At 47.6% G+C, this 27775-nt stretch overlaps 1 protein-coding gene across 9 annotated transcripts in view; it reads left to right on the plus strand.

Annotated features, from left to right (window-relative positions):
* KLHL29 (kelch like family member 29) overlaps positions 1-27775 on the plus strand; it is a 392553-nt gene that overhangs the window by 99034 nt on the left and 265744 nt on the right. For 6 of the 9 annotated variants that reach the window (XM_049904624.1, XM_049904621.1, XM_049904626.1 and 3 more), the window contains exon 2: positions 8653-8760. The exons of the other annotated variants lie outside the window; for them this stretch is intronic. Coding sequence is in view for 4 of the 6 variants with exons in the window: in XM_049904621.1 (XP_049760578.1) it covers positions 8653-8760 (108 nt within the window). In the remaining 2 variants the exon portion in view is untranslated. The remainder of the gene's footprint in view (positions 1-8652; positions 8761-27775) is intronic. 9 annotated transcript variants of the gene reach the window in all.

The following is a 27775-nucleotide window of genomic DNA, read 5'->3' on the forward strand; positions in this document are numbered from 1 at the left end:
GTGCATGGGTCGTCATGAGTAGGGGGTAGATTCAACGGCAGCTAACAACAACCAATACTTTGAGAAGGTGAAAGTCGTAAGACCCTTTACACACAGTGACTTATTACCAACTACAGTTTTATAACTAAAGAGTCTCACATTCTTTGGCTTTTTAATTTTATTTTTCTTAAAACTTGAAGCTGACAATGAAGTTAGTGGAAGGGAAAGGATCAGTTCAATCAGAGATGTCAAAAATTGAGTCCTGAAGTAGGACCTTTACCTCACTTCGTGTTGGAAAATCAAACCTACCTCCCTGTGATTTGCTGGCCTTATTCCTAAGATTCATTCTTCCAGGTCATGACTTTTGGAAACTCAAGTTTTTACAAAGCTAACTTGGGAACAAAACTATTACAAGAATTCTCTTTCTAGTAATTTATTTTTAAGTCACTTTAAATATCATGCATCTCATTGAGCAGAATGTGTTTAGGCGCATAGATCTAGCTTATAGGTCTCCTCAGGATAAAAGATTATGCATCAAAGATCTCTCATATACTACCATGTGATGGGTGCTGCCCAGGATCTGCCTGCAAAGGGCAGAGGTTGGGGTGGGGGAAGAAAAGCAAGAAAGAAAAGATGTGAAAACATAAATAAAATCACTGAGACATAAATTAATGCCAAATGTGTGCTGAGAACTTTAAGGAGCCCATCAAGGGAGAAGTTTCTGGTTGGGGTGGGCAGAGATTTTAGGAAGGAGGTGGTTCTTGCCCAGGACTTTGGATGATGGAGTTATTGAGGTGGTGATGCTTCTGGCTATGGACCAGGTTCTCTACTTTTAAGACAGGAAATGGAGGTTCACAGGAAATAAGTGACTTACCCAATGTCTTTAAAGTGCTAAAAAGCAAAGATGTCACTTTGATGACTAAGGTGTGCCTATGCAAGCCATGGTCTTTTTGATCACCTCATGTACATGCAAAAGCTGGACAATGAAAAAGGAAGACAGAAGAATGCATTCAAGTTGTGGTGTTGGTGAAGAATATTGAATATATCATGGACTGCCAGAAAAATAAACAAATCAGTCTTTAAAAAAAATACAACCAGAATACTCATTAGAAGTGTGGATGATGAGACTTTGTCTTGCTTACTTTGGACGTGTCATCAAGAAAGACCAATCACTAGAAAAGGACATCATGTTTGGTAGAGGGTCAACAAAAATGAGGAGGAACCCCTCAATGAGATAGATTGATGTAATGGCCTCAACAATGGCTTCGAACATATCAAACATCATAGAGATGGTGCAGGACTGGACAACCTTTTGTTCTGTTACACATAAGTCGTCATGAGTTGTAGCCACTGACTCAACAGCAGCTACCAACACATCCAATGTAAATATATCAGTTAGAGTCTTGACAGAAAATGGACACATTCGAATGTATAATTTGAAGAGTGTTAAATAAAAAGACTATTCACAAAGGTGTATAAAGAAACCACAACCGATAGTGCAATACTCCAGTGCTAAACATGAGGATGGGGTAGTTACCCCCTCTAAACCTTAGGTGACAAGGGTCAGGAGCTCTCTCTCTGAGATCCAGAGAAAGATCTGTGTGCCCACTCCCCTAGCTCCCTCAGCCCCGCCCCCAGCCGGAGCCATAACCTTCAGTGGAGAAACACAACCAGCCCATGGAGACACTGCCAGAATGGGAATTGGGGAATAAACACCCGACCGCATTTCCCCACCTCCCCATCTCCTGCAGAGCCTGCACTGGCTGAAGCTCACCAGAAGTCTGAGGGTCCAGGCTATTGAGTGGTGCCCTGCATACAGGTCAGGTGAGCCTCCAGGGCATAGACCAGGGTGGAGAGGGTGGAAAGTAGGCCCGGAGGGCCAAAGAGAAGATATCCTGCACAGCTATGTAGTGGCTTATAATGTCTAATGTGTCCATCTATGCTAAGATCTTCTCATAAACACATTAAGGAAAAGTCCCTCAAGATTTGGCCTTGTATCTCATTTATTTTTATTCAGAACTTTGTCCAGTTATCGCTTCTAGAAGTGACCTCGGTGGGCCACAAAGTAGGAAGGACAGGACCATTGTCATTATAACGAGTTGTAGAGGGCTCTGGGGCTTGCTTCCCACCACTGCCCCCACCAAGCTCCTATTTGGCCTATACCATTCATTTGGCACAGCCTGGTTGTTACATATGAAATGGAACTCGTAAGATCTATATCCTAGGCATTAATGAGCTGGAAGGGACTGGTATTGCCATTTTGAATAAGGTGATCATATGATCTACTATGCTGGGAATGACAAATTGAAGAGGAATGGCATTGCATTCATTCATCAAAAAGAACATTTCAAGATCTATCCTGAAGTACAGTGCTGTCAGTGATAGGATAATATCCATACGCCTATAAGGAAGACCAATTAATATAACTATTATTCAAATTTATCCATCAACCACTAATGCCAAAGATGAGAAAATTAAAGATTTTTACCAACTTCTGCAGTCTGAAATTGATCAAACATGCAATCAAGATGCATTGATAATTACTGGTGATTGGAATGCAGAAGTTGGAAAAAAAGCAGCAGCATTGGTAGTTGGAAAATATGGTGATAGAAATGACACCAGAGATTACATGATAGAATTTTGCAAGACCAATGACTTACTTATTGCAAATACCTTTTCTCAACAACAAAAACAGCAACTATATGCATCGACCTCACTGAATAGAAAACACAGGAATCAAATCAACTACATCTGCGGAAAGAGACGATAGAAAAGCTCAATATCATCAGTCAGAACAAGGCCAGAGGCTGACTGTGGAACAGATCATCAATTGCTCATATGCAAGGTCAAGTTGAAGCTAAAGAAAATTAAAACAAGTCTGTGAGAGCCAAAATATGACCTTGAGTGTATCCCACCTGAATTTAGAGACCATCTCAAGAACAGCATTGTACGCTAATGACCGAGGACCAGATGAGTTGTGGGATGACATCAAGGACATCATACATGAAGAAAGAAAAAGGTCATTAAAAAGACAGGAAAGAAAGAAAAGGCCAAAATGGATGTCAGAAGAGACTCTGAAATTTGCTCTTAAATATAGAGTAGCTAAAGCGAATGGAAGAAATGATGCAGTAGAAGAGCTGAACAGAAGATTTCAAAGGGCAGTTCAAGAAGCCAAAGTAGAGTATTATAATGAACTGTGCAAAGACCTGGAATTAGAACACCAAAAGGGAAGAACACCCTCAGCATTTCTCAAGCTGAAAGAACTGAAGAAAAAATGCAAGCCTCAAGTTGCAATTTTGAAGTATTCTACGGGCAAAATATTGAATGATGCAGTAAGCGTCAAAAGATGAAAGAAATATACAGAGTCACTGTACCAAAAAGAATCGGTCGACATTCAACCATTTCAGGAGGCAACATATGATCAAGAACCAATGGTATTGAAAGAAGAAATCCAAGCTGCACTGAAGGCATTGGTGAAAAACAAGACTCCAGGAAGTGATGGAATACCAATTAAGATGTTTCAACAAACAGATGCAGCACTGGAGGTGCTCACTCATCTATGTCCAGGAATTTGGAAAAGAGCTACCTGGCCAACTGACTAGAAGAGATCCATATTTGTGCCCATTCCAAAGAAAGGTGATCCAGCAGAATTTGGAAATTATCAAACAATAGCATTAATATCACACGTAAGTAAAATTTTGCTGAAGATAATTCAAAAATGGTTGCAGCAATACATCCACAGGGAACTCCAGAAATTCACCTTGGAATCAGAAAAGGATGTGGAACAAGGAATATCATTGCTATATCAGATGGATCTTAGCTGAAAGTAGAAATACCAGAAAGATGTTTACCTGTTTTTTACTGACTATGCAAAGGCATTCCACTGTGTGGATCATAACAAATTATGAATAACATTGTGAAGAATGGGAATCCCCGAAACCTTAATTGTCTTCATTAGGAACCTGTACATAAACCAAGAGGCAGTTGTTCAAACAGAACAAGGTGATGCTGCATGGTTTAAAATCAGGAAAGGTGTGTATCAGCATTGTATCCTTTCACCATACTTATTCAATCTGTATGCTGAGCAAATAATGGACAATATGAAAATGAACGCAACATCAGGATTGATGGAAGACTCATTAACAACCTGCTATATGCAGACGACAAACCTTGCTTGCTGGAAGTGAAGAGGACTTAAAGCACTTATGAATGAAGATCAAGTACTACAGCCTTCAGTATAGATTATACCTTTTGATCATTAAGGTTGTGTGTCAATTTGGCTGGGCCATGATTCTCAGTGGTTTGGCAGTTATGTAGTTTGGCAGTTGTATGATGATGTGATCACTTCCATAATGAGATTTGAGGTAATGTGATCACCTCCATGACGGGATCTGCTGTGAGTAGCCAGTCAGTTGAAAGGCAGTTTCCTTGTGGGTGTGGCTTGCATCCAGCATACATGGACTCTCTGGCAAGGCTCACCAGCTTTTGCTCACTCTGGCTCCTGTTTGTCTGACCTCTGGTAGTTGGGACTTGAGCAAGCCCCTTAACTGTGGTCTTGCCTGCCGATCTTGAGACTCGCCAGTCTTTGCAGCCTGTGAGCAAGAGCCCTGCTGTCTGACCTGTCAATCTTGGGTTCACCAGCCCCTGTAGCTATGTGAATCAGGGCAAGCCTCCAGACTGACCTATGAATTTGGGACGTTCTAGCCTCTACAACTGCATAAGCCATTTCTTTGATATAAATCTCTTCATGTAGATATTTATATGGTTTACTGGTTTTGCTTCTCTAGAGAACCCAGCCTAAGACACACCTCCACATAGAGAATGCACAAATCCTCACAACTGGATCTATAAACAACACCATGATAAAGGAGAAAATATTAAAGGATTTCATTTTACTTAGATCCATAATCAACACCCATGGAAGCAGCAGTCAAGAAATCAAATGACCTATTGCATTGGGCAAATCTGCTGGGAAAGACTTCTTTAAAGTGTTAAAAAGCAGAGATGTCAGTTTGAGAACTAAGGCGCACCTGACCCAAGCCATAATGTTTTCAGCCGCCTCCTATGCATGCGAAAGCTGGACAATGAATAAGGAAGACTGAAGAAGAATTGATGCCTTTGAATTATGGTGTTGGTGAAGAATATTGAATATACCATGGACTGCCAGAAGAATGAAAAGGTCTGTCTTGGAAGAAGTACAGCCAGAGTGCTCCTTGTAAGCGAGGATGGCGAGGCTTCATCTCACTTACTTTAGACATGTTATCAGGAGGAACCAGTCACTGGAGAAGGACATCATGTTTGGTAAGGTAGAGGGTCAACGAAAAAGAGGAAGAGTCTCAATGAGATGGATTGACACAGTGGCTGCAACAATGGGTGAAACATAGCAATGATTGTGAGGATGACGAAGGACTGGGCAGTGTTTCATTTTGTTGTGCATAGGGTTGCTATGAGTTGGAACTGACTAGACGGCACCTAACAATAACAACAGCTGATACCTAGGACATGAGCATTAGCTGGCCAGGGTTGATCCATTTGGGTTGAGGAGAAAGGAAGCAGATCAGCCTGGTATTGACCTCCTAGAATTTTGTCTCGAGAGGTTGAGAGCTCCTTCTAAAGCTGGGTGACCCGGATCTTTGGACTCTCAGTTAGTTAGTAAAGTCCAACAAAGCCCTTCGTGATCTGTATACTCATTGCCTCTCTGGCCTCATCTCCTACTGGAATTTCCGTTATCCAGCCTCACAGGCCTCTTTGCTGGGCCTAAACATGTCAGTTCTGTTCCCCACCGAGAGCATTTGCACTGGCTGTTCTCTCTGCCTGGAATGTTCTTCTCCCAAATATCTGCATGGCTCACTGTCTCATCTCCTTCCAATGTCATCTTCTCAGTGAGCCTACCTTGACATCCCATTTAAACTGCAACCACCACAGTCCCCAACACTCATCCTCCTTGTCTTGCTCAATTTTTTTTCTAATAAGCAGCACTTCGTACCTTCTAACATACAGTACAGTTTTAACATATTTATTAATTTCATTGTTTATTGTATTTACACCCGTTAGAATATGAGCCCCATGAGGAAAGGAAATTTTATGTTTTATTCACTGATGTATCCTCAGTTCCTAGAACACTGCCTGACACATAGCGGCACTCAGTAAGTATTAAGCGAATGAATGAGATTCTTTAGGATCTAAAAATTGTTTGACCACTGTCTCCCAGACCTTTCTTTTCACCAACACATACCTGCCAAGGATCTTTCCCGGAAACAACATTGATCTTCTGGTTATCACCAGTATTATCAATACCTTGTGGCAAAAGTTATCAATTTATGCCTGTTCTTCACATAGGCTGGGTAAAAGGAAATGTACTCACGACTTTGGCTTTGAGTCAAAATTAAATGGTGACCTTGGCTTACTTTGCTTCCTGTAAAAATGGCCTGGCGGGGGTGCCCACCTCCTCTAACTTCACAAGGGGGAAAGAGAATCAAGATCAACAACCCAAGGCTGATTCCTCTGAGGCGGAGGGCAGACATAATACTTCTTCTCTCCAAACTTTTTACCAGTCCTGACACCAGCCATCCTTCCCATGCACTCTCCAACTTCTCTGCTGGGTCCAATAATTCATTGCAGTGGCCACACAGAACTCACAGACCACACTTACAGTTATGGGGTTTATTAGGGAAGTAACAGGTTACAGTTCAGGATCAGGAATAACTGAGGATACAGTTCTTCCATCAGGACAGCCTCTTCTCAGCCATGCCTACAGGCAGGCCTCTCTCTGGCCCTCGGTCTTTCAACCCCTCGGCCTGGCCTCTGCTCTGCTGGGGCAAGTGTTACAAAGCTCTTTATCTCTGCCAGTAAGTGCCCGGGGGCACTCCACTCTGCCAAGAAGCCTCCTGCCCAATGGCTCTTAGCAGTCTTGCTTCGTGGATCAGCACACCCACTGTAACTACCTTGCACCGTGGGCTGAAAAGCTCACTGCACCATCTTGCACCAGTCTCCTGGTTCTGCTGCTGCCATTTTTCTGCTGCCGCTTCTCGCCATCTTGTGCCACCTCCATTGTTAAAGCTCTTTCTCTGTCTCCTGGGTCTAGCCAAGTTCTCAGTGTAGAGACCCTGGGTCCAATGGACATGCTCCACTCCCATCTCTTCTTCTTGGTAGTAGTGAGATACCCCCTTTCTGGGATGGCTCATTTAAGCCTAGTGGATGGCAAAACTGCCCAATCCCCTTGTTGGGGTGCCATACATCTTATTTGCATGGTCCCACCCCGACAAGGGTGCAATACACCTTATTTGCATTATTGGCAAGCTTTCAAATTCCCTTGTTTGCATAGTTGAACCCAGTCACTTGGTGGGAGTTACAAGACTGTGGAGAGAAAGGCCACATAAAAGTGATCCATGGCACCACGCTTTCCCACAGACGTTATTTTGTAATAGTAAAGGGAAGACTCTATCCTTGGGAAAAATTATATTTTTGCCAGTTTCAGCTTTAAAATGGCTATTTGATATGACACATGTGTATCTCTGTCAGAACGCACTGAAAAGGCTTAGGTTGAGAGGATCCGAGAAAAAGTTCTGTCGTGTTGTCAGAGAGAAGCTCTGCCATAAGGTGGCATTAGTTTACAATAACCTATTTACCTGTCCAAATCCTCCATATCACATTAAAGCTTTCCCCTGCTACCCGGGACTCTGGAGTGCTAAGAAGAACAAGGAAAATCAATTGATAATGATATATTCAGTTTAAAAAATATATTGATTCCCAGGTAATGGCAGTCATGCGTTTTTTGCTGTGGAAGATGCCGTTTCCTGTCATGAAGATTGGTTTCCCATCTATTACATTTGAAAGAAGGAACTAGGTAGAGCCCTGCTTCCCCATAATGGATAGCTTCTTTTCACTAGGTATTAAATCTATATTTAAAAAAAAAAAAAATTCTCTCCACAAAACCATCCATTGCCTCCTCAAGGTCTTCTTGGCCATTGTCTAAAAAAAGTAATGGTTTGTTTTTGTGATTCAAGAGTTTGTCCCATAGTTTCTTTTCATCTTTAGACTAAACTCTTGAATTTCTTATTTTTCGCCACCTCTGGAGTTCTTGGGTTGAATTAGAAGGAAGACAATGCCATTGTTCTCTCTCTTATTCAGTGTTAATGGCTCAACCATGGGGTTTAGGGCTGTGTATTTGGGAGAGGAGTCCCTTGGTGGCACAAATGGTTAAGCACTAGGCTAACGGAAAAGTTGGCAGTTCGAACCCACCCAAGGGCACCTTGGAGAAAGACCTGGTGATCTCCTTCCAAAAGGTCACAGCCTTGAAAATCCTTTGGAGCAGTTCTACTCTGCACACACGGCGTTGCCATGAGCCAGAACAGATAGACAGCAACCAGTTTGGGTTTTTTTTTTTTTTGGTGTTTGGAGGATAGGAGGGGGTTACGTATTAAGTGTCCACCGTGGCAGGCATTCTGCTGCCATATCTCCCCCATTACCTCGGTGTGACATGGCAGGGTTTGGGCATACCGCATGTGAGCCCCTCTTTTCCCAGACAGCAGCAGTGTCTGGGAAATCAAAGGCAAGGACCAGCATCCACCTCGGGTGGAGATCATTTAAGATACTGGCATTCAAAATAGATCTTTTCGCAAAAGGTGATGTCTTTTCCCCACCCCCACATTTTTTTCCCCTCTCGTTTTCTAGACTGTGTGGCCTCCCGGTTCTTCTCATGCAGCTCTGAGTGTTGGTGGCCATCGAGGGTTTTGCATCCTGGGGACGAATCCAGAGCTTGCCAGAGACGGACGACACAAGGTAGGTCTCTGTTCAGCTTACCTGGTCTGCAGATAGAGAAGGCCTCAGACCTTGGCATGGCCAGCTAGGTTGTCTAGCACTAAGTTTCTGGGGGAAATGAAGAAGACATAGCTGGTCCTCTCACCCTTTCGTTCTGTGAGATCTTTCCACAGGCCTGTGGTTAACTGGTGCCCAGGGCTTAGCTAAGCCACCTTGGCCTCAACCCTCCTGGAATCAACCTAAAAGAATCCCATTGACACTTCTTTTCCCACATGGGTCTTGGGTTTCCTCAGGAGGTTGGATCTGGGGGTGACCAGCAGTTGGGTGACCTTTTAGCTCCTCAAAAACTGTAATTCTTTTTTTTATAATTTAACTTTTTGTTATTAAAATAGTATCAATCTCATTAAATATTATTTGTCTATTGAAAAAGATTTTAAAAGATGGTACTTAAAATTACATAAATCACTTATAATCATATTCACTAGAGAGAACCATTGTACTGTCTCTTTCCCTGCGTGTATACGTAAAGTGTGTGTGCATGAGTGTGTGGCACACAAACGGGTCATTCTGTACCTGATGCTTGGTAATGAGTTATTTTGACTTAGCAATATGTCACAGGTACCTTCCAGTATCAGTAAACATAAACCTATGTCATCATTTTTAAAGACTTTCTAGTATATGGGTATGACATAATTTACCTAATCAGTTCCCTAATGATGGACATTTAGTGTGTTTTGAATATTTCACTATTACGAATAACACTACAACAAACATTTTTCCGTATGTATCGTGGCATAGTCATTTGATTATTTCCTTGAGTTAAGTTTACAGAGGTCTGGCCCAAAATTTTGCTTCAGAACTCTCAAACCTAGATTCTGAAAACCAGACAGTCAGGAGAGTTGGAGGAAAATACAGCACACATTATGAAAAGAATCTGAAAGGCCACTTTCTACCCTCCAAGTGGATTGGAGAGTGCTGAGTGGGCCCAGCCTAGCATGTCCTTGTGGTACTTGAGCCTTTAGAAGTCACCAGGCCCAAGCTACTTCTGCAGAAACGCATGGAGCCTGGCACTGGAAGAGCACAGGCCATGGTAGCCCAATAACCACTGCTGTGGCCATTCACGGCAGCACCGTACCCTGGTGCCCTCTGATCTGGAGCCTCCTGGTCTCTGCCTGGAGCCACCTTGTGGCCTGAACTCCAGCAACGGCCAGACCATCAGACCAGCACATTTCCTGCCTTGTCAAAGGGCCTGCTCTTTGGACTCAGAGACAGTGGGATGGGGATGGCCCTCCACTCCCCAAGCCCTTGCACACAGAGAAGAAGATGCAGCTCTGGGATCCCAGTGGCCAAGGTTGCCAGCAGGACATGGGAGGAGGCTCCAGGCTGGGTCTGGATCAGCTGCTCAAATGGAAGAAGCATCCACCATGCACCCAGAGGGGCAACCAGAGCGGGACCGGGGGACTCCTGACCTGGGGAGCTGGTGGGCTGCTGGCACATACCTCATGACATCCAGCTCTTAGCTGTCCCGGGCACTGTGGAAAGGTTCACACCTGTATCTGTCAGTGGGATCAGAAAAGGGAAGTTGGAAAACAAGAAAGTTAATTCTGGGGTTGGTGACCATAGCATTCCCAGCTCCTACAGGGAATGAAGTGTCTGAGAAAACATCCAGGAGATGTTCTTCAAAGAAGTCAACTCTCCAAGGATATGCCTTCAAGTTTCAGACACTTTGCGAGGGGCAGGGGGTGGAGGGAATAGAATGGCCGGACGCGATGTGTTTTGGTTCCTGAAGTGACGGCCCTCAGTTTGGATCTGTTTTTCCCTGCCAGCACATGGCTCTTGTCCATCCCGGCCTTCAAGAGTCGTGTATTTTAGGAGGAGAGGGCCTGGAGGTGGTCTCTCTAGATGTTCCTGTTAGGGTGCACTCCTTGTGGGCTTCAGATCTCTGCTCCCACCTAACTGGTATCTCCACTGTGAACCCGTATCTGACTTCCCTACCACTTGGTCAGTTCCTGGAGGATGGACATCATGTCTGATTCACCTCCGTATTCTTCTCCCTCTACACTTTCAGCCAGTGTCTACGAGGGCTTTCAATAAATACGTCACTGCACACACAGCCACAACTGTTCCTGGGAGCATCAGTAGCACACCAGCCCTAGTGCTGGTGGTGCTTTTCCCTCATGTGCAGATTTTCATTGATTCCCAAGAAGATAGGAGGGTTCCACAGCCTCCTGTGGCCTATGGTGATCAGTGGAATAAGCTATCGGTTTTCTGTGGAAACTGGGCCACCTCACTGGGCTCTGTGGGTCCTGTTACAGTATGGGGCCTGCTCAGGAGCAGAGCATGAGGGACTGCTCTCTGCTTTTCAGTGGTTTAATGAAAATCACCCAAGTCACCAAACAGCAGACCAGAACCAGCTAAAAAAACAAACAAAAAAAAACAATTGCCATGGAGTCAATTCTGACTTATGGTAACCCCATGTGTTACAGAGTAGAACTGTCCCATAGGGTTTTCTTGGCTGTAATTTTTATGGAAGCAAATCGCCAGGCCTTTCTTCTGCAGAGCCATTGTGTGGGTTCGAACTGCCAACCTTTAGGTTAGTAGTCGAGTGCAAGCAGGGCTGAGATCTGAAGCCTGTCTTGCAGTGTATGGCTGTGGCAGGGATAGGCATGGCTGAGGTGAGGATTTGAAGTTGAGGAGGACCTGGTTTGTGCAGAACCGAAGGCTAAGCCAAGAATGGCATTAGCAGACTCCCAGGCTTTAGAGGTGATGCAGGGTGGTGCTGGTCCTCATCCACACTGAGAGCTCACCTGTACAGCACGCCTAGCTCCCTCACTGGGGCTGTGGTAGTACTGCCCATCCAGGCTGTTTGTCCCCCTGTCCTCAGCAAACTAAATGCCCTGCATCCTCACAGAACACTGGAAATGTCTGCAGAGCTTCAGGAGGTGAACTGTTTGGTTAAGAACACCGATGTGGTGCCTTGGACTTCCTCATTCACCACAGCACCACCTCCCACAAATCAACCCTGAAGGCACCCTCTCTGACCACACTCTCCTGTCCTTTTCCTTCTTTCACTGCCTTGCTTCGTAAAGATCTCCAGATCTTCCTCCCCTCCTTTTCTTCCTTGTCTATCCCCTTTTGGCCTCCATGGCTTCCACCTGAAGAATGGTCCTTGTGGGCAGCCTTCTTAGTGATGCTCTCGCCAACAGACAACTGTGTAGTCCCCTGTCACTGGACCAGGGCTGCCTGTCCTGGCCCCGCTCTGGGGACCTCCACAGCTGCTTACTTCCTTGATCATCTGGGTGCTCAGACCCCTGAGAAGCTGTATAACTGTGCCAACCTGCTCAGGCACAGATTTCCTCAGCAGAGCCTTGGCCGGACCCTCAGCCCTGTCCAGGCAATCATCAGTGCGTCTCTGGTCCATTCCCTGCCCAATTCCCTACAGCTATTCCCGACCTGTCCCATCATCCTCAAGACCCCCAACCTGCCCTGCTCACTCACTCTTTAACAAATGACCTCTCCTCCTAGTTTCATGAGAAATTGAGTCTTTCTCCTCAGGCCTGCTGTGGGCTGTATCCTTCTGCTGTCTTTCTGGCCACTGCAGCTCCTCCTCCTCTTCCCACCTGCATATGAGGTTGGTTGTGGTACAAGGTTTTCCTCAGCTTTCCCATGCTTCCCTTTGCTTCAGCTGTGCGCCAGCTTCATCCCAGACGGCACCTCTGTTCTAAGGTTCAGACCACTACTCCAGCCGATTCCTCAATGGCAGTTACCTACTTTTCTGACTTGCATCTCGGACTCAGCCTGTCCACAGCAACCCCTGCTTGACGGCTGTCTCCCATGAAGCCTTTTGTGATCCCTGAGCCTCAACCTCCCCCAAGACTGTGAATCTCTATCTCCTTTCCCTTGGGCTTCTCATCTCCCTTCCTGGACCATGAGCTTCTTGAAGACAGGCGCCTCCCCTTTATCTCCACAGACTCAACACAGGACCCGACACATGCGAACATCATGACATAGGATGATGTCCATCTCAGAGCTCACAGCACAGACTGTCCCCTGAGGCAGTGAGGTGGAGGGGACCCTGGACTGCAGGCAGGCCCCTGGGTTCTAGTCCCTAGTCTGCCACTAATTCTGGGCAAGTCCCATAAAACTTCCTGAGCCTCAGTCTCCTCAGCTGTAAAATGGGAATAAGCCCTAGTGCTCCTACCTCTCAGGACAAGATTCAGAGGTTGGGAGAGAGGAATGGTGCTACGTGGACTGGCCGTTCTCAGCCCTGGATGCACATTAGAATCACGGGAAGAGCTTAAAAAACTGCAGATGCCTGGGTCCTTCTCCCAGAGATTTTGAGTTAATTGTTCTTGCAAGGGCGGCCATCAGTGTTTTTTTTTTAAAGCTTAACTACTACTATCAGCTCAAAGGTGTTACCAGACTCCTGGATTCTGAGCCTTGAGTTCAAAGTTATGAAGATTTTGTGAAACAGTATTCCTGGATGATATGCCATTCATCCATTCTTTCAGATTTTCTAAAGTCGGCCCCCTGGACCAGGGCATCCGAAAGCTGGGTACCTGGGCTATTTCATATTGTCAAGCCTGTTTGCCTCATCCTTCCCCAAAATGATTTTGCATGGGCTGTACAGGCTTTTAGAGTATCTGCAGCCCTACAAATCATAACCATGTACCCATATTTAGGATTTTTGTGGTAACTAGTATTTATCAAAGGAGCTCTGATGGTGCAGTGGTTAAACACTTGGCTGCTAATCAAAAGGGATTGACTTGATGGCAGTGGGTTTTGCGTTACTGTTTATCATGTCACCGGTGTCCCCTTTGCTAGCACCCTTGGCAGAAATGTCTCTGATTTCAGCACGGACACATTCTTCTCCCAAGTCACTGTCAAGAGTATCTCATAGACCCCGTAAATCATGTTGTAACGGATCAGCTTCTCGTCTGCATCTCCCAGGCTCTCTAAGCAGTAGTTCTCAGCCCTAGCTGCATGTTAAATCACCGACAGAAATTTCTTAAAATCCTGATATCCAGGCTACACACCAGATCAACTAAATGAAGATCTCTGGGGTTGGGACCCACGCCTTAGTATTTTTGTAAAGCTCCCCAGGTGGTTCCAATGGGCAGTCAAGGCCAGAAGCACTGCCAGGCTGAGAGGCCAGTGCTTGCCCCACCTGTAGCAAATGTCCAAAGTTCTATGTATGTGTACCGTGGAGCTCAGTTCTACTCTGTACCACATGGGGATGCCATGAGTCCCAATCAACTCTACGGCAACAGGTCTGGTTTTGGCTTGGGTGGTTTGTTTCACATCTGCGGGCTTCCTTGCTCCATTTCCTGACCCTACACCTGTTTCTCTCTCTCTTCTCTCTCCTGCTTCTGATTTCCATTGTCTTACAGAGATCCTTTTAAGTTACCTTCTATCCTTCCTGGAACCTGGGACTGTGAAAACAGACAGGATAGAAAGCCTCAAGCTTTTCCCTGCCTGGGACCTGGCCACAGCTCTATGCCCCAGTGAGGCCTCCCTCCAGGAGCCTGGGTTGGAGACCCCCGCCCCCAACCATAGAAGCCAGGGTCAGCACCCTGGGTTCTGATACTTCCAAGTAGGGAGTTGTAGCCAATTCAGCCAACGGCTCTTCACGGCCCCATAAAAGACAGCATCTGTCTGCTGGGACAGGAGTGGTGTGAAGCTGGGACTGCCAGGGACAGGCTTGCCAGAGCTCAGCTCTGCCCAGGACAGTGGCTGTACTCACCCTTCTCCGCCCTCCTTGGTAGGCCTGACTCAACCCCAAGCTGAACTCCAAGCCGAGATCATGGGCAAAAAGCAGATGCCCCGAGTGGGACTTTCCACCATTCCTGGAAGCGGAGGAGTTCAGGAAGGGGACAGGGGATGTGTGTCAGTGTGAGAGCCCGGCAAATAGGACAGGGCAAGCTTCTCCTGTGAGGCAATTCTGTTCAAAGGAAATAGGAGGCTTCTGGCTATTTCAGGCCGTTCTAGAAAGCAGCAAGGTGGCCCGTCCTCCTGCCCTTTGTGCCTGCCAGCCCTGCCTGCCCTGCTGTCCACAGTAGGAGAGGTCAAAAGGCTAAAAGGGCCCCTACTTGGCCTGGTTACCACAAGTTATTGGAAAATGAGCGTCCGTGGAACCGCTGTGGCTTTCATGCACCACACAGCCTGGCCACAGAGGTTTGTGCAACATTCCAGATATGTGACAATTACAGGGCTCAGCATCCAGCAACCCCACACTGCTCCTTAGAACTCCCGACTCAGGTCGGTTTGGGTGGCGTGAGAATTGTAATCAAGACCTGTCACCACTCCAGGCCTCGGGGAGGCTGGCTGTATGGTGCTGATGATGTCTGCTGTGCTCCTTCCCAGGAGAAACCTAGAGTGGAGCAGCTTAGAGGTGGGAACCTCTGGGCAGGCCTTTGAAATGGTCCTGCAGAAAGAGGACAGGCTATTGGTTTTGTGGGCACGGTGATGGCATGGGAAGGAGAAGAGAAGCTCTCGAAAGAGCTAACCTGTCCTTTCGAGCAACACACACAGCCAGGGTTCATGCCCAGGGTGCCTTCACTAGGATGGAGTTCTCTGAGGGAGCACAACCAGAAGGGCGCAGTGTCTCCTCTGATAAGGAGAAATGTAGCAGGTCTGTTAGAAGATGGGAAGTTCAGGTACCGTGTCTGGAAGATATCCCTTCCCCATCCACTCTGTAGTGTCCTTGGTTTGGCCTTCAAATGCCACTAACAAGCCAGGCAGCTAGGAAGACTGTGGTCTATTAAAAAAAATAAAACCCTTGCCATCGAGTCAATTCCAACTCATAGCGACCCTATAGGACAGGGTAGAGCTGCCCCATAGAGTTTCCAAGGAGCGCCTGGTGGATTTGAACAGCAGCCTATTTGGCTAGCAGATGTAACACTTAGCTACTGCGCCACCGGGGTTTCCCTGTGGTCTATACAGAAAAAAAAAAAAAAAAAAACTTACTGCCATCGAGTCTATTCCAACTCATACCAACCCTATAGGACAGAGAAGAACTGCCCCACAGAGTTTCCAAGGAGCACCTGGTGGATTTGAACTGCTGACCTTCTGGTTAGCAGCCACAGCTCTTAACCACTACACCACCAGGGCTTTTCTGTGGTCTACAGCCTTTATAAAATACCTTCTGGGACCCAGCCTTCATGAGGGAGGCTTGAGTGGAAATATAGCTCCCAGGACTCACAGTTTAGCTAGGCAACCATGGGTCACACAGAAACAAAGGCCAGACAAGTGATGAAAGGCTAAAGCTTATAGCAAAAGGGACACACTGGTTCAGAGTATGAACTGTCATCATACAGAGCTGGGTTCAAATCCCAGACCCAGTGCTTTGAAATTAAATGGTTTTAGGCAAGTTATTTAAACTCTCTAAATCTCAGCTTACTTATCTATAAAAGGGGATAATAGCAGTACCTCCCTCCATAGGGTTGTTGGGAAGATTAACTGAGAAGGGGCATGTAAATTGCTTAGCATAGTTCTTGGCACTTAGTAAGCACTTAATGAATGTTGCGGTTACAGAGAATAAATCCTACCTCAGCTCAGAGGAGGGGTGGTCCCTTTGGTCAGGGGTAGTGAAAGAGGGCTTCAGAGAGGGGGCCAGGCCCAAGCAGGCTGTCAAGGAGAGCTGTGCGAACACCAGAGGTGAGGAGGGAGCTGCCCTTCAGGACAGAGCTGCACCACCTCTACCGCCCTCATCCTCACCAGGGCGCATTCTAAATGAATTATTGTTTATTGTCGGCTTATCCCATCTCTTGGGTTATGAATTATTTACCGGATAATGACTTCATAATGGCTAATGACAGATGCCCCAAGGACATGCTGACATACCTTCTGAAGCCACAGTGCTAACTGTGGTGGAGCCTCTGCAGCCCCCATGTGGCCACATCCCAAGGGCCACTCCCGGGGACAGATTCTGACTGACCCATGGGATTAACCATGAATCTAACTCCCCCATGCTACAGATAAAGAAACTGAGACCGCAGAGGGGCAGGGACATGACTCCAGGTCCCAAAGCCAGTTAGTGGGACAGGCCCAAGCGTCCCTGATGGCCTTTTGTCCACTGTCTGGATTAAAGCTGCTGGACCATAGTGTGTACTGAGGAGAGATTCAGATACTCTTTCAGAGGACTGGGGCAGGGAGAGGTGGACAGTAAACAATACGGGCTGTGCTGGGTGTTTGGGGATTCCCCACCAGAAGTGAGTAAAAGGGGCCCCAGGTGTATCGGAGCAGGATGCAGCCCAGTGGCTGTATGGGACCCCTGTGGGCCAAGGAGGGCCATCTCCCCTGGGAGTAGATGTCTGCACTGACTGGATGCACTCGGCAAGCCCAGGTTTCAGGTAGAGGTGCAACAACATATTCTTTGAAGGCACATTTGGTCCTGAAGGGAGTATGAGTCAAGTCCACGGCTCGGCTGTGATCTGAAACCCTTAGAATAATAATTACAACCAACTCTCCTGTGGGAATGTGTTCCACGCACTATTCTAAGTGCTTTATTTGTTAACTCGTTTAGTCCTCACAACAACCAGATGAAGCAGGTATTATTAGAATCCCTATTTTGCAGTGAAGAAGCTGAGGCACAGGGAGGTTAAATTACTTTGCCCAAAGTCACAAAGCTGGTAAGTGACAAGACCCAGGCTGGGATCAGGACCGGGGCAGTCTGACTCCAGCATCCATGCTCTTACCCACTATCCTAAGCTGCCTCGCTATAAATGTTTCCCAAATGAATGAACGAATGAAGGAATGATGTGAGATCCCTTTGAATATGGAATGTGCCTTTCTAAACTTGTCTCAAATATGAAGTTGATCATATTGTGACCCTGAGGCCTGGCAGGGGCCAGGGAGGCCCGCCTCCACGTGCTATCCTTGGAGCAGCTGACAGGAGGGCTCTGGCCAGGGGTGAGCGGGTCCCCAGGGGTGGCACTCTCACTGCCCTCAGATGGGCAGCTGTATGAGCTGCTCCAGCCCCTGCTCCCTCCTGAGCACATGAGGTGACACTGGGTTAAATAAGACTCTCTGAGTGAAGCACTCAGGTTCATTATCCGTAAACACCTGAGAGCTTACTTCCTGCCAAGACTTCCCAGTGTTTATTTTGTGCCCAGCTCTACAGTGCTGCTCTCTGTCCCCAGGGAGCTCACAGTGAGTGTGGGATAAGCCCTGACCACTCTGGATGATGGAAGAACTGCACTTGGACTAAGTAGAAAAACCAGTCGCCATCCAGCCCACTCCAACTCATGGTGACCCCATGTGTGTCAGAGTAGAACTGTGCACCACAGGGTTTTTACTGGCTGATTTTCGGAAGTAGAGCACCAGGCCTTTCTTCCGAGGCACCTCTGGGTGGGCTCAAACCTTCAGCCTCTCAGTTTACATCCGAGCGCATTAACTGTTTATACCACCCAATAGACCTGAGTTCTAAATGGGTGCCAGGGAGAGTAATACCATCAGGACATTAAGAAGAGAAAATTTCACAGGTGGGTGGTTTGGGAGCACTTTGCCAGCAGATGGGTAGGGATGGGGAGAGGGCCTTCTGGAAGACTCAGGCTTAGCAGAACAAAAGCCTGGAGGCAGAGAATGCAAACATGTGGGATAAGTTAGGAGCACAAGGGTCTGTCTGGGTGGGCACATAGGCCCTGTGGGCCTGGGGGGGCCCCGTGGGGGTAGTCACAGCAGACTAACAAGAGGTAAGTTTGTTTAGGTGGTGCGGGGTCAGATGTGCACTACCCAACTCACATAGTCAGTAGCTGCAGCACCTTGCAATGTGGCAGAAGACTTTGGATGCATTTTAAAGAGCCTTGAACTAGTGCTAAATAAATAATCGCACTGTTTATTCTGGGATGGAAAGGCAGGACGCATCCTCTGCGCTAATGGGTGGGCGAGGCTCTGGCTGGCTGGTGGGGCTGCATCCGAGCCGATCTGAGAAGGGACCCTGCAAAGAACCTCTCCTCTGTTTGCTGACTTTCATTTCCCACTTTAAACACCTGCCTGTGTACATGGAGAAGGGGGCCAGGTTAATTGTTACCTCCTGCACTGTTACTTGGTGGCTTTGTAAAAGCAGAAATATGCTTTTAGTGAATTTTTGTTGTTGCTACCTTAGGAAACAGATGCTTTTATCTAAATGAGTTGCTACAAATCAAAGGCAAGGCCTGTGAGGGTTGCTAGGCTGCGTCTGTCTTACAGGGGCGAACTCCAGCGCTGTGAATGAGGCTTAAACCTCCCCCATTCTCTTACCGTCTAGCTTAAGAGTCAAAATGTGTATTGGCAGCTGTCATTAATGGGCCTCTGAGTGACCTGGAATGAGAGGACTCAGTGAGCAAGTGGAGTGATGCTAATTCTGTCCCCTGTTCAACTTGCTTCAGGCGAGGGATAGCCTGTGTCTGTCCAGCCCACGGTCTTTAGGCCTCTTGGGTCACAGCAAGAGGGAGGAAGGACAACCCAGACGTAGCTGTTTCCTTCCTGGGTCGGGGGTGGGCCTGGGCTAGTCCCAGCCAATGGCCACTCACCGCTAGGCCTGACACAAAGCAGGTGCTCAGCTAATACTTGTGGTAGGCAGGCAGGCAGAGGATTAACGCTTGCTCAGAGGTTTTTGGGCTTCAGTATAAGGAGTGGCATCTTCATGGCAGGTGGGAGAGAGCTCTAGATTAGGAACCAGGAGACGTGGCCTTCTGCTCTGATTTAATTCACAGTGTGACCTTGGGCAAGACAATGACCCTTTCTCATCCTCAGTTTGCTCCTTGGTATCATAAATGGCAACAGTAATTCCCCTCTGTTTCCCTCCAGGGGTCCCCTCATAACTCAGTGGAGGAAATGGTGTGAAAACACTTTGCAAACTAAAAGCATAAGGTTGTGAGGAGGTAACATTTCTAAGTCATGAGACTTGAGCCTTGGATGTCCTAACAGAAATTAGGGTTGGGGCACTGGCTGTCCAGAGCATGAGGCTGGCAAAAAGTCTCTGTTTTGGGGTCAGGGAGTGCAGAGGGAGCTTGGCTATGAGAATGGTCTCTGGCCAGTGCTCTGGGAACCTTCAGCTGTGTCTTTGTTATCTGAGAGGGTGACCTCTCAGGAGAGGTCCTAGCCTTTTTAGCTCCATCTCCAGGCTGTCAGGTCTCCCTGAGCACGTTGCTCTGAGATCTCTAGTCCTTTCATACCTCCAGGCCTTTGCACAAGCTCTTTCCACCGCCTGGAATGTGCTCCACACACATACACTTCCATAGACTTCAGTTTCCATTTTAAAGTCACCTCTGCTTTGAAGCCTGTGCTTTGGACCAAACTAAGGTAGTTGCTAAGTACTGTCATCCCCTCCAGTGTAAGCTCTGGGCTGAGGATTTTGGTCTCTTAGGATCTCTGTTGTATCCCCAGTGCCAGGAACCATGATACCTGGCATAAAAGAGGTGCTCAAGAAATGTTTGTTGAGTGAATGAGCTGTTCTTCCTTAGCACTTCGTATAGATTCTGATTGTTGCGTTTGTCCTGTCAGATTATAAGCATGTATTCACTTTCTGGTCTCCCCAGTGGACTGCAAGCTCCTGTGGACTCTGGTCTGTCCTCTTTGCATCCCAGACCCTGTATATTGCTGGAACAATATACACTGTGGGTGCCAATAAGTGCTTGAATGAATGAATGTTGAAAAAGCCCTTTTGTTTCACTATGTGCTGGGTATTCATCCTACAGCCCCCAAGTGCTCCTGGCATTATCCGTCTTGTTGCTCTTTTGAGAGAGACAGAGAGAGGTAGAGAGACATTAATTTATGATTAGAAGCCAAAAGTTAAAAGTTCTTCTGAGAGTTCTTTTTAAAAGTTCTTCCGAAGAGTAATGAGATCCCCAACAAGAAACAGAAGTCTGCAATATTGAGGAGCATCCTCACGCAGTCAGTCAACAATTGTGCACATGGTGCTTCCTGCTGAGCAGGAGCCTGGCAGGGCCACTAGCCTATTTATTCAGTGATTTTGTGCCAGTCAGGAAAAGGCCCCTCTCCTGAGCACCCAGAAACCCTGGTGGCGTAGTGGTTAAGTGCTATGGCTGCTAACCAAGAAGTTGGCAGTTCAAATCCACCAGGTGCTCCTTGGAAACTCTATGGGGCAGCTCTACTCTGTCCTATAGGGTCGCTATGAGTGGGAATCGACTTGACAGCAGTGAGTTTGGGTTTTTTTTTTGTTTGGTTGTTTCCTGAGCACCCAGCCTACCCCAGGGCGCATGGCAAGGCTTGCAGGTAAGGTCAGCCTCCTCCGGCTCGGCCAGGTGCCCTTGTGTAGGGCACATCCTCACAACTATTCCTGGCAGGCCTGGCCACTGGGGCAGGTGCAAGGTGAGGAAGGAGACAGGCTGCTTGGAAAATCAAACTTTGCCACAAAAATAAACTCTGAGGTTTGCAGATAAGCTATTTCTAGCCCAGGTGCCAAACGAGGCTCTACAGTTAGAATAAACTGCTGGGTGGCCCTCCACCCCACCCATCATTGCTGAGTGGGACTGCCCATCTGCATGCCATTCCTGACCTCATGCAACCAGGCTTGGAGGAAGATTGCAGTGCTGGGGCATCTCCTGCTTGCTGCCTTGTTTACATCAGCACTGTGGATCTCGCCTGGAGTTCATCTTGGGCTGAATCAGGCTGACTCAGGAGGGCGGAGGAGGTGCACACAGCCGCTGCCCTGGGCAGAGTTAAGCTCTGGCAAGGTTGTGCCTGTCAGTCCCAGCTTCACCCCAGTTCCGTTCCAGCAGACAGATGCTGTGAACTAACCAATACTCTTTTATGGGACCTTCGAGAGCTCTTGGAAGAAAGGCCTAGTGATCTACTTCCAAAAATCAGTCAATAAAAACCCTGTGGATCACAATGGTCCCATCCATTTGTGCAGGGGTCACCGTGAGTCAGGGGCCGACTGAACAGCATCTAGCAACAACAGAATTGTAGTCTTTGGGTGGTGCACACAGTTAACACACTTGCCTGCTAACCGAAAGGTTGAAGGTTCAAGTCTACCCAAAGGTACCTTGGAAGAAAGGCTTAGAGGTCTACTTCCGAAAAATCAGCCACTGAAAACCTTATGGAGCATGGTTCTGCTCCGACACACATGGGGTCACAAGAGTCAGAATTGACTTGACAGCAACTGGCTTTTTAGAGCTCTCTTGGCAACTCTGGCCGCAACTCCCTGGGTCGGATTATCAGAGCTGAGGGTGCTGAGCCTGGCTTCTGTGGTTGGGGGCCTGGCTGCAGGAAGGAGCTGTGCCTGGGTCCCAGGCAGAAGAAAGCACAAGGCTTTCTATTCTGTTTGTTTTTACCTCCCCAGGTTCCAGGAAGGATAGAAGGCAACTTAAAAGGAACTGTATAAGACAATGTAAATCAGAAGTAGGAGAGAGAAGAGAAAGAGAAACAAGTGTAGGGACAGGAAACGGAGCAGGGAATGCCGCCGACGTGAAACAAGACACATACATAGAATATTATACATTTGCTACAGGCAGGTCACACCTTTGCCTCCACACTTGTGTGTGCCCCTGACCTTGGCTGCCACCTTGGAACCCTCTGGGATTCCAGTCTGCCTCTTGCTTGCCCCAGAGAAGAAGGGGCACATCCCAAAATCCATGTTCAGGGGCTCTTTCCATGGGACTCCCAGTCTGGCAGCTCTGGCCTCAGAGCCCGCTTTGCCAGCCCCTGGAGGTCAGCAAGCTCTCACTTCCAGGCAGGTTCCTCCAGCCCATCGGAACAGGTGGCGATTTTCCATCCCTGGCTGTGGATAGATTGAAAGAAAGCAAAGTTATTATTTGCAGGGGGATATACTCTTCAGCCCAGCAATCAAAGGAAGGAAAGAAATCAAATTTTGTCACAAGGCAGTGAGCATGGCATTTCTGTGGGCTATAACAAATAGAAAGTCTAACCTTCCGACAGCCCCCAAGAAACAATGCTCTGTTACATGTGTGTTCACATGTAATTTGTCCTCCTGTTCCAGTGAGAGGGCACTGTGGGACTGCTCAATCCTGTGCTGTGAAGGCAGCCCCCTGCCCCAGTCAAGCACAGGGGTGGCCCCCTATGCCCATTCCGTCCTCTGACAGTGACCCCTGGGGATGAGTTGCCCCGACACCAAAGCCTGTTCCCAAAGACCTCCAGGGAAGGAAATTCCATCAGCTCCCAGATCCCCTTTCCAGTAGCTCCTGCAGGCTTTTCTTCTATCTGACCTAAATCTCCCTTGCTGCAATTTAAGCCCATTTTCCCTTCTTTTGTTTTGAGTGGAAATGGAGAACAGTTAGTCCCCAGCAGCCTCCTAAAGCAGAGTGACTCAGAAGTCCTTCGTGCCTCCACCACGCTAAAGTGTTCTCAGAAGACGGCCTCCAGTGCATCCCTCGCCAGGAAGGCCTCCCGAGAGAACAGCTTTCACGGTAACGTGTGAGGCAAGGCTTCATTCAGGGTGTGCATTGGTGGCAGAGCACCTCCAGCAGGCAGAACACTGAGCTGGCCACTGGGAAGGCTGATGTGGACCAGTTTGGCCTGGGAGTGAGGGAGGTGGACATGCAACTGCGTCAGCACCTAACAGAGAAAAGTGCAGCAATGGAGGTTTGGCCAGAGTGAGGGGGAGCTTCCTGCAGGAGATGATGCCCCAGCTCTGCCCTAAACGAGAGAGGAAGTCAGCCAGGGAAAAAGAGAACTTCCTTTCAGGCAGGTACCAGCAAGATTCCCATCCATGCCCACTCCAGGTCCACGGTCTGTGGTGTAAAGTCCTCTTCCTTATACAGGCAGAGCTCTGTTGAAATGGTGGTTAAGTACTCGGTTGCTAACCAAAAAGGTCGGCAGTTTAAACCCACCGGCAGCTCCAAGGGAGAAAAGACCTGGAGATCTGGTCCCATAAAGATTACAGCCTACAAAACCCTGTGTGGTAATTTTACTCTGTCACATGGGGTCACTATGAGTTGGAATTGACTCAACAATACACAGAAGCAATTTTATTATACTCCCCCTTAAACAAACAAACAAACACAAACCAAACCTGTTGCTGCTGAGTTGTTTCCGACTCTTGGCAACTCCATGTGTTACAGAGTAGAACTGTCCCATAAGATTTTCATGGCTGTAATCTTCATGTGAGCAGATCGCCAGGCCTTTCCTCTGTGCCACTGGTGGGGAGATTTGAACCACCAACCTTTTGGTTAGTAGACAGGTGCAAACCATTTGCCCCACCCTGGGACCTTCATGCTGCCATCTACCCTGGTGTTTAAATGGTTTTTTCCAGCCTGCTTCAGCTGATGGAGAATCAGGGGTACAGCATCCTTACACACGAATTCATTTATTTATCAAGCATGTGCTTTGGGCAGCCTACCACGGGCAAGGCACTGCTGCAGGCGTGTATTCTCTGGAGGTTTCCATTGGCCTGTTTGATCTCCTGGACCAGTAGGTTTCTGTCTTGCTTATGTGCCTTTTTATTTCTAGGAACAAATTAGCCCCCACTTGTTTCCGCTAAACATTATTTTGTAGGCTGTTGAAGCCAGTTCCTGAAAAAGTTGGGTTCATGGTCAAAAAAAAAAAAAAGAGAGAGAGACAAAAAAAAAGCCTGATTGGAAAGCAGTAGATTGCAGCTAAGCTCACTGATAAACCCATTGCTGTCGAGTCGATTCCAGCTCATACTGTCTTAGTTATCTAGTGCTGCCGTAACAGAAATACCGCAAGTGAATGGCTTCAACAAAGAGAAATTTATTTTCTCACAGTCTAGTAGGCCAGAAGTCCAAATTCAGGGCGCCAGCTCCGGGGGAAGGTCTTCTCTTTCTCTCAGCTCTGGAAAAAGGTTCCCGCTCATCACTCTTCCCCTGGTCCAGGAGCTTCTCTGCACAGGAACCCTGAATCCAAAGGATGCGCTCCACTCCAAGCACTGCTTTCTTGGTGGTATGTGTCCCCCTGTCTCTCTGCTTGCCTCTCTCCCCTATGTCTCAAAAGAGATTGGCCCAAGACACTTCCCAGTCTTGCAGATCTCATCAGTACAACTGGCGCTAATCCATCTCATCAACATCATAGTGATAGTACTTACAACACATAAGGAAATCAATCAGACAGCGAAATGGTAGACAGTCACACAATACTGGGAATCAGGACCCAGCCAAGTTGACAGATATTTTGGGGGGACACAATTCAATCCATGACACATAATGACCCTATAGGACAGAGTAGAACTGCCCCATAGGGTTTCCAAGGAGTGGCTGGTGGATTTGAACTGCTGACCTTTTGGTTAGTAGTTGAGCTTTTAACCACTGCACCTAGCTCATTGATATTCACGTTCAAAACGCAGTGACAGTGCGTGTCCCTGACGGCTTTCGGACAAGGCAGAGTGAATGCAAGAGGAGAATTTTGATTTTTCCTAGGCCAGTGGGACAGAAACCTCCCCACCCTGAACAGTAAATGGAGAGAAACCTGATCCCTTTTCCCGAGCAGTTATCTAACTGGTGCATTGAGATGGGAGCAAGCTCATTTGACTTTTTTTTCCATTCCTTGGTCAGAAACCCCTCCAAACTACTTGGCTTCCATACAAAGAGACCAAAAAAAAAGAAAAGAAAAAACACAAAAGCCTGCATTGATTGGATTTAAATAATGGAATTACCATTAATATCTTCCATAAGAGATGATTGATTCTGACTTGGATTTATGGGAAGTTGGGGCTTGTAAAAGTAAACAGAATGGCAGTCGTTCAATATTAATGCTGGTTGATGCACCCTCCCTCCTCAGGCCTGTTTAAATGGAGGGCTCCCAGCCTGCATCACAGGGGCCTCCGGACTGTGGGAGGGCAGCCTGGGCCAGTCCAGTGACCAGCCCAGATGCCATGCTGAGCCCTACCCAGGTCTTCCTTCCTGATCAGATCCTGAGGGCCTCATGGGCTGGACATGTTTGCTGCCCTTTTTGTCAAAGGGCTGAGGCTACTCCAGCCCTTGTGCTGGCCAGCAGGTTTCACCTCCTGCTCTGTGGAGGCCACTGCCTGAAAAAGGACAGAGGACCCCGATGATCTAGAAAGTTTCTCCTCTGCCTGAACCCCTTAAGAGTCTTCCCCCTTCTATGGGCACACTCCAAGCACCTCTGCAGGTGGGTAGGTGTACAAGCCCAGTGCCGGCCTCCAAACCCTACTGTCCTTACGGCCGTGAGCTTAGATGGACTGACCTTTAGTCCAGGGACACGTGCGTGGGCTGGGGATTTCCCACGTGTTTGTTTTCAGGAGGAGTTCTTCCAGTGACCACTAACTCCTGCTCAGGAAAAGGCAGAGTTGAGGGCCTGCCCCTCAAGGACAGTGGTGGCAGGGCCCTAAGTGGCCTCGGATTCTCCTTTTGAAGAGGCAATGATTGAAGGTGATGGGGATGATGTCAGTCACATCTCTGTGCTGAGTTTTCCCACACGTGAAAGACAACCACACAGTGAGGCCACCACGTCTGCTCCTGGTCAGCGGCCTCTTCCATCCCCTGGGCTAAGCAGCTTGAAACCCTTCTCACTCTCTTCCAGCCCTCTAGGTGCTATTCCTGTCCCTCTGCTATAAACTGCTGATGCCTAGATCTATTCCTAGGGTCCACCTGCCTGCTGGCTGGCCCTCACATGCTGTAAGCCCTCACAGAACTGATCATCTTTCCTCAAGCTCCCTCAAATGGGAAACAGAGGACGAAGAGAGTAAACTTCAGAGAGCGAACATCATCTACCCTTAGTCATCTAGTGCTGCAATAACAGAAATACCACAAGTGGATGGCTTTAACAAAGAGAAATGTATTTTCTTACAGTCTAGTAGGCTACCAAAAGAAACCAAACCCGACTCACAGCAACCCTATAGGACAGAGTAGAACTGCCCTATGGAGTTTCCGGGGAGCAGCTGGTGGATTAAAACTACGCCGCCAGAGTTTCTGACTAGTAGGCTAGAAGTCCAAATTCAGGGTGTCGGCTCAAGGGGATGGCTTTCTCTTTCTGTTGGCTCTGGAGGAAGGTCCTTGTCATCAATCTTCCCCGAGACTAGGAGTTTCTCTGAGCAGGGACCCCAGGTCCAAAGAATGCGCTCTACTCCCAGCATTGCTTTCTTGGTGGTATGAGGTCCCCAACTCTGTGCTTGCTTCCCTTTCATTTTATCTCTTCTAAGAAACCCTGGTGGTGTAGTGGTTAAGTGCTATGGCTGCTAGCCAAAGTGTCAGCAGTTTGAATCCTCCAGGCGCTCTTTGGAAACTCTATGGGGCAGTTCTACTCTGTCCTATAGGGTTGCTATGAGTCAGAATCTACTCGACGGCACTGGGTTTAAGATAAGAGGTGGTGCAGGCCACACCCCAGGGAAGCTCCCTTTACATTGGATCAGGGATGTGACCTTAGTAAGGGTGTTACAATTCTACCCTAACCCTCTTTAATATAAAATTACAGTCACAAAATGGAGGACAACCACACAATATTGGGAATCATGGCCTAACCAAGTTGACACATATTTTGGGGGCACACAATTCAATCCATGACATACCCAGTCCCCAACTCAGAAACCTGGGAGTCCCCCAGCCTTTTCCTCTTCACTCTCCATTCCTGTATGCCAGGCTCCCAGTTCTCCTTCTTCTCCATCTCTGTCCCTCCATCTTCTCTGCTCTTGCCTTAGTCTGCAAGACCCTCACCAGTTCTGACCTGAATGGCCACAGTGGTCTCCCTGCCTTTCTGCTCTCCCTACCAGTTCCTCTTCCACACTGGCCTCCAGAGTAAGCTCTCTAAAATGCAGTCCATACTCTCAGCCTCCCCAGTTCCAATAGGAAGAAGTCCAAGCATCTGCCTTTCGAAGCTCATCCTTGGTACAGAAAGCACCCACCACAATCACACCTTTTTCATGCTATTTGCACTGCCTGGAATGCCATCCTCATCCCCCTCTCTGGACTTACCCACCTTTTGGCCTCCTCCCAGGGCAGAATTAATTGTTCCCTCTTTTGTGCTCCTATGACATAACTTTTAGTGCAGAAGAGGAAATGCACCTTTGAGTGACTTCAGTATTAGATATGTCTTAGGCTGCTTGTCTTGTCCACGCCACCTTTTGTTAACATCCATACCCACTCATAACCCCTGCTGTTGGATA

This window comes from Elephas maximus, chromosome 12 (genome assembly GCF_024166365.1).
Source record: "Elephas maximus indicus isolate mEleMax1 chromosome 12, mEleMax1 primary haplotype, whole genome shotgun sequence".
NCBI classification, from domain to species: domain Eukaryota; kingdom Metazoa; phylum Chordata; class Mammalia; order Proboscidea; family Elephantidae; genus Elephas; species Elephas maximus.